At 54.5% G+C, this 4,733-nt stretch overlaps 3 protein-coding genes across 3 annotated transcripts; 2 read left to right on the top strand and 1 right to left on the bottom strand.

Moving 5' to 3' along the window:
- Positions 1 to 1,019: 1,019 nt before the first annotated feature.
- Positions 1,020 to 1,589, bottom strand: PHYSODRAFT_534519 (hypothetical protein; the record flags this gene model as incomplete). Its single annotated transcript, XM_009541081.1, has 2 exons — positions 1,020 to 1,286; positions 1,392 to 1,589. Coding segments are annotated over 2 exons (465 nt in total), but the record flags the coding sequence as incomplete, so codon positions are not given.
- Positions 1,590 to 3,647: 2,058 nt separating this feature from the next.
- Positions 3,648 to 4,286, top strand: PHYSODRAFT_342591 (hypothetical protein; the record flags this gene model as incomplete). The annotated part of the gene is made up of 1 exon (XM_009541080.1): positions 3,648 to 4,286. One exon carries the CDS (start codon positions 3,648 to 3,650, stop codon positions 4,284 to 4,286), a length of 639 nt encoding a protein of 212 aa, XP_009539375.1.
- Positions 4,287 to 4,447: 161 nt separating this feature from the next.
- PHYSODRAFT_534589 (hypothetical protein) lies at positions 4,448 to 4,696 on the top strand (the record flags this gene model as incomplete). Its single annotated transcript, XM_009541079.1, has 1 exon — positions 4,448 to 4,696. One exon carries the CDS (start codon positions 4,448 to 4,450, stop codon positions 4,694 to 4,696), a length of 249 nt encoding a protein of 82 aa, XP_009539374.1.
- Positions 4,697 to 4,733: the final 37 nt, after the last annotated feature.

Raw genomic sequence — 4,733 nt, 5'->3', positions numbered from 1 at the left:
ATCTCGTACACGTCCATGATCTTTGTGAATATTAACCCTATCGTTAACGCCATACATTTCTGTTTGAAGGGACACCATACAAACTTTAAGTAAAACGGGGTAAAATGATGCATGAGGTATCATTTTGCTGTATTAGGTTTGCGAGGCCAACTGATCAAAAGTATACGTGATGGGAGGTTTGAAGCGACCTTTCGATCAAAAAGATACGTGAGGCATCATTTTACTGCTTCTCTGTGATTCGCTGCGAATCGACAAAAGTATCAGTGGAAGCAGTACCGTGAGAACAGCACCCTAACAAAACTTTTAGTAAGAGCAGTACCGTGGATCACAGCGCCATCTTGTGGATTATGTGGGGCTTTTCCTAGTTGTGAAGCGGCGGCGCCGTGGTCTCCGATGCGACGCTGGCGACTATGGCGGCTGTCCTGGACCTGGCCGGAGCGTCTCCGACGGCGGCGACAAGCACGCGATGACTGCGGGCATCTCGGGCAGCAAGCACAACGGCGGCCGCAGCGCCGCCGTGTGTGCCGTCAACAGCATGGTCTCGGAGGCTTCCGCGGCGACCGTGGCCGTGTTGGATGTGATCGGGGGCGTCTCCGCTGGCATGGTCACGAACGCGACGGTGGCATTCGGCTCGGGCAGCGAGCGCAACGACAGCGGCAGTCCGCACGCAGGTTGCCGCCGGTAGTAGCGTCAGCGGCGTCGCCAGCGACATCGACAGCAGGGTCTCGGACACGATGGAGGTGACCGTGGCCTTGGTGGATGTGGGCGGAATGGGTATACGTGCTGGAGCAAAGGATCACTGTATTCAGACAGCTTTGGGTTTCGTTAGAATTATCAATTCACACTAGATGAAACATTACTTGAGATATTACATTCAACTTAATTGCATATAGCTCTGTTACTAGGGGAGGACATAGTAACTTCAGTAACGTGTTTTCACCTTGGAGCGTCCTGCTCTGCGAATCCACTGGATATCACCCATGATAGCGGGGAGGCCAAAACCAGCGCGGCCTTAGAGCTTATGGTGCCAAGTCGAGAGGTTGCTCTTGAAGCCATTGGGGCGAGCGGTGGTATGCGCGCTTCTCGCAAGAGCATGTCCAGTGAGCTTGATCCTTGAGTTGGTCCGCCAGCATATCGACTCTGTCCATACCTGTGGCTAGATCGGCAACTATGTTGTAGCGTTTCTGCAAGTCAAGGCCTTCCTTATAATGGTTCATGAGGGTGTCGTGTGGTGTGGAAGGGTCCGCCTCCATCGCGATAAAGCGCTCGATATGTTCGTCTTGCTCCTCGCGATACCGCAACAAGTTGGAGTTTATACATTTTAGACGTGCCCGAATTTGCGGTCGCGTGATCTACATTTTCATATCGAAATCAAACATAGATATCATTACCCGTAACCAGCCACGATACACATTTTGGCTTACCTCAGACAGCTCCATGCACGGCTCCTGCCAACGCATCATCCAGATAAAGTTGTGCGCACGGTCATCTTCACCGCGACAAATCGCCACGTAGAGGTCGTTCATCTCTTTCACTGGCAGTGCAATTATGAAGTCGTCTATGTCGATCGACGTGCCACATCTCGCTTCGGTTCTCTACAGGTAGGCACTGATTAGCTTTAGCCAAACGTTATTGCGTAGCTACACGAACTTACCCGCTCTCGCCCAGAAGGGGTCACAAATACTGGATACAGATTGTCGAACTCCAGTTGCTCACCGGCGCTACACAAAGCCAAAGACTATATATGCGATGAGCATCAGCACGGCCGAAACAATGTCATCACTACCATTTCAAGCGTCTTGGACGATCCGTAAATTCGCCTTCCATCGCTTGCATGCGTCTTCGTTGGTCCTGGCAACTACCCATACATAGCCGTTCGTATTAGCACTAGCATAACAACACGATGCCGAAACAGCCAAAACACGTACCTCTACATTACCCGCGTCCTTCCTGCGATCAACCATCTTTCCACTTGAGCGCAGAATCTAGAATGATGAAGTACTAGAGATCAGCGTTGTTGGGTGGATATGATGGACCGAATATATTGTTATTTGTATGACCATGTTCGAAGTGTTCAAAGGGACCGAACGTACTAGGCTTTGTATGGGGTGGTTCGACTCATCGTTGTATGTGATGTTAGTATGGTGGAGTTTGAACCCACCGGTGCAGGTTCAATGCCCGCCATGCGGAATGCAGCGTAGCTGTGCTGATAAGGTACCGTGCAAAATGCATCGGATATCGAGTGCGGGATGAATACAGTGTAATTACACAGAGTCATGAATAGTACGAGTACTCAAAGCGTTCAACGGTAACATACGGTACTTAGATTTACTCCAGTATTGCTACCAAATGTAAGTGCTGTAGCGGCTTCGGCATCGTCTCCACAGTTACGTTGACCCATGCAAACCCCATAGTGACGGTCCGAACTACGGTACACGGCGACAGTGGTGACGCCCATCGTAGATACACTGCTGCCAAGTGCCAATGCCGCCTGCGTGTCCCTGTCGCTGGGCAAATTGGGCGCTTGCGACGTCGTCGTCATGGCGACTTCAGGCTCCATCTTGACCCCCGATGGGACTCGAACGCTCCATTTCTAGCGGTAGCCTCTCTTGATCTTTGTCGCCGGTGGCACCCCGCTCCCTCCTGAGGCATCTACGTGCGGTTGTCCGTCGATGAGGATCGCTGGAAGCGAAAAAGGGCGGGAGAACGCCGTCCACCTGCAGGTCTAGTGGGCAGTCGTCCAGTGCCGCCTCCGACGCTCCATCTCGGGGTCCTGTAGCGGAATCTCGGCGTCTCGCAGCTGAACGTGGTTGACAGCCACACCCGGCGGCAATGCCGTGAGGAGAGTTGGGGGCTACGGGACAAACGACACCATCCCAGCGCCAGTTCTAGTAGCACTGCGTTATCGACAACAAATGCGCTGTTGCGGCGGTTGTGCGGGACGTGGTCGTCGGGTGGGTACACGACGGACAGCGAGTCCAACTTCATGCCCGGTGCGTCCCGAGGTCAGCGCGTCAAGTAGCACAGGCGGTCAGCAGCAGCAGATGCGTCGACACACAGAAGCTGAGCGTGTGGCGACTCCAACGACGCTGGACTTGGAGAGTGAGGGGCGAACTGGCAGGCTGGACTTGACCGCAGCGTGCATAGTATCACGGGCAGCCACGCGCCGTAAACGATGGGTACGGCCAGCACATGTGTACCACCGTCGTTCGAGGCGTGGAAACCGGAAGAACGGAGCGTGGTCAGCCAGGGACACTTGGGATCGAGCTTGCAAAATCGGAAATGAGCTCCGATGCGAGAAGGTCATTTTGATTCGGAGCAAGCCGAGCAAGCCGACCAAACAACAGTGGATCGATTTGAACTAATTCCACCAATCACACTTCTTGTTCAACTTTGGCAGCCAATCACTGTCATCGAATTTTCGGAGACAGGCTTTGATTGGTCAAAGCGAAGACATGGAAAAAAATGTCAGCGCGGGAAAGCTTGAAAAGATCAACCAAAGCAAAATGGGCACCAAAAAGGCGAGCCTTTACATGTTGTGTAAACCACTTCAAATACCAATAGTCTATTTATGTGACATTATGTATCGCGACCGCTCTACCCGTTCTCCCTCGCCGAAACGCCCTACCATCGGCATTCCCCCAATCATGGTCTTGATGGACCTGGTCGGAAACGTCTCCGCCGTCGGCGACACGGATGCGATGGTGGCGGGCGACTCGGGCAGCAAGCACAACGGCGGCCGCAGCGCCGCCGTGTGTGCCGTCAACAGCATGGTCTCGGAGGCTTCCGCGGCGACCGTGGCCGTGTTGGATGCGTCTCCGCTGGCATGGTCACGAACGCGACGGTGGCATTCGGATCGGGCAGCGAGCGCAACGACAGCGGCCGTCCGCACGCAGATTGCCGCCGGTAGTAGCGTCAGCGGCGTCGCCAGCGACATCGACAGCAGGGTCTCGGACACGATGGAGGTGACTGTGGCCTTGGTGGACGTGTTCAGCGGCGTCTCCGCCGACATGGACACGGACGCGGACGCGATGGTGGCGGGCGACTCGGGCAGCAAGCACAACGGCGGCCGCAGCGCCGCCGTGTGTGCCGTCAACAGCATGGTCTCGGAGGCTTCCGCGGCGACCGTGGCCGTGTTGGATGTGATCGGGGGCGTCTCCGCTGGCATGGTCACGAACGTGACGGTGGCATTTGGCGCGGTCGATGAGGCTAATAGGGGTGCTTTCGTGTTGGCTGGGCAGTGCCACGAGAGCGTTTATAGCAGCGGCATCGATAGCCGGGCTTAGTTGCCTTGCTGGCGGTAGGAGTGTCTTGAACCTGGTGTTGAGTACATTGATGGGGATGGGACCTTTGTGAAAGGTCGGTAGGTTATCAGGCGAAGAAGTATGAGACCAAATATCTTATGGTATGTATGGCATTATAGATTTCTAGATCTCGTGGCAACCCGATGGCAGACTTCTCGGACGAAGAGGACTTGCTGCTTTATCGGCTGGCAAAGGAGCAGGTTGATGCAGGCCGCCGAATTAACTGGCGGACTGTCTGGTTGGGGATGCCATACTGCGGGAAGACACAGCGACAGCTGCAGATTCGTCTAAAGACGCTGAAGAGGACACACGGCGTGAGCTTAGATTCTTTCCCAAGGAGATTTCGGGATCAAAAATCGGCACGGACGCGCTTAGTGGTGGCCACAAGGTGAGCGCTCCCGATAATATTGGCAACGTTCATGACGCTGT

The sequence above is a fragment of the Phytophthora sojae genome (assembly GCF_000149755.1).
Source record: "Phytophthora sojae unplaced genomic scaffold PHYSOscaffold_18, whole genome shotgun sequence".
NCBI lineage: Eukaryota > Oomycota > Peronosporomycetes > Peronosporales > Peronosporaceae > Phytophthora > Phytophthora sojae.
This window is presented reverse-complemented; position numbering and strand designations above follow the sequence as displayed.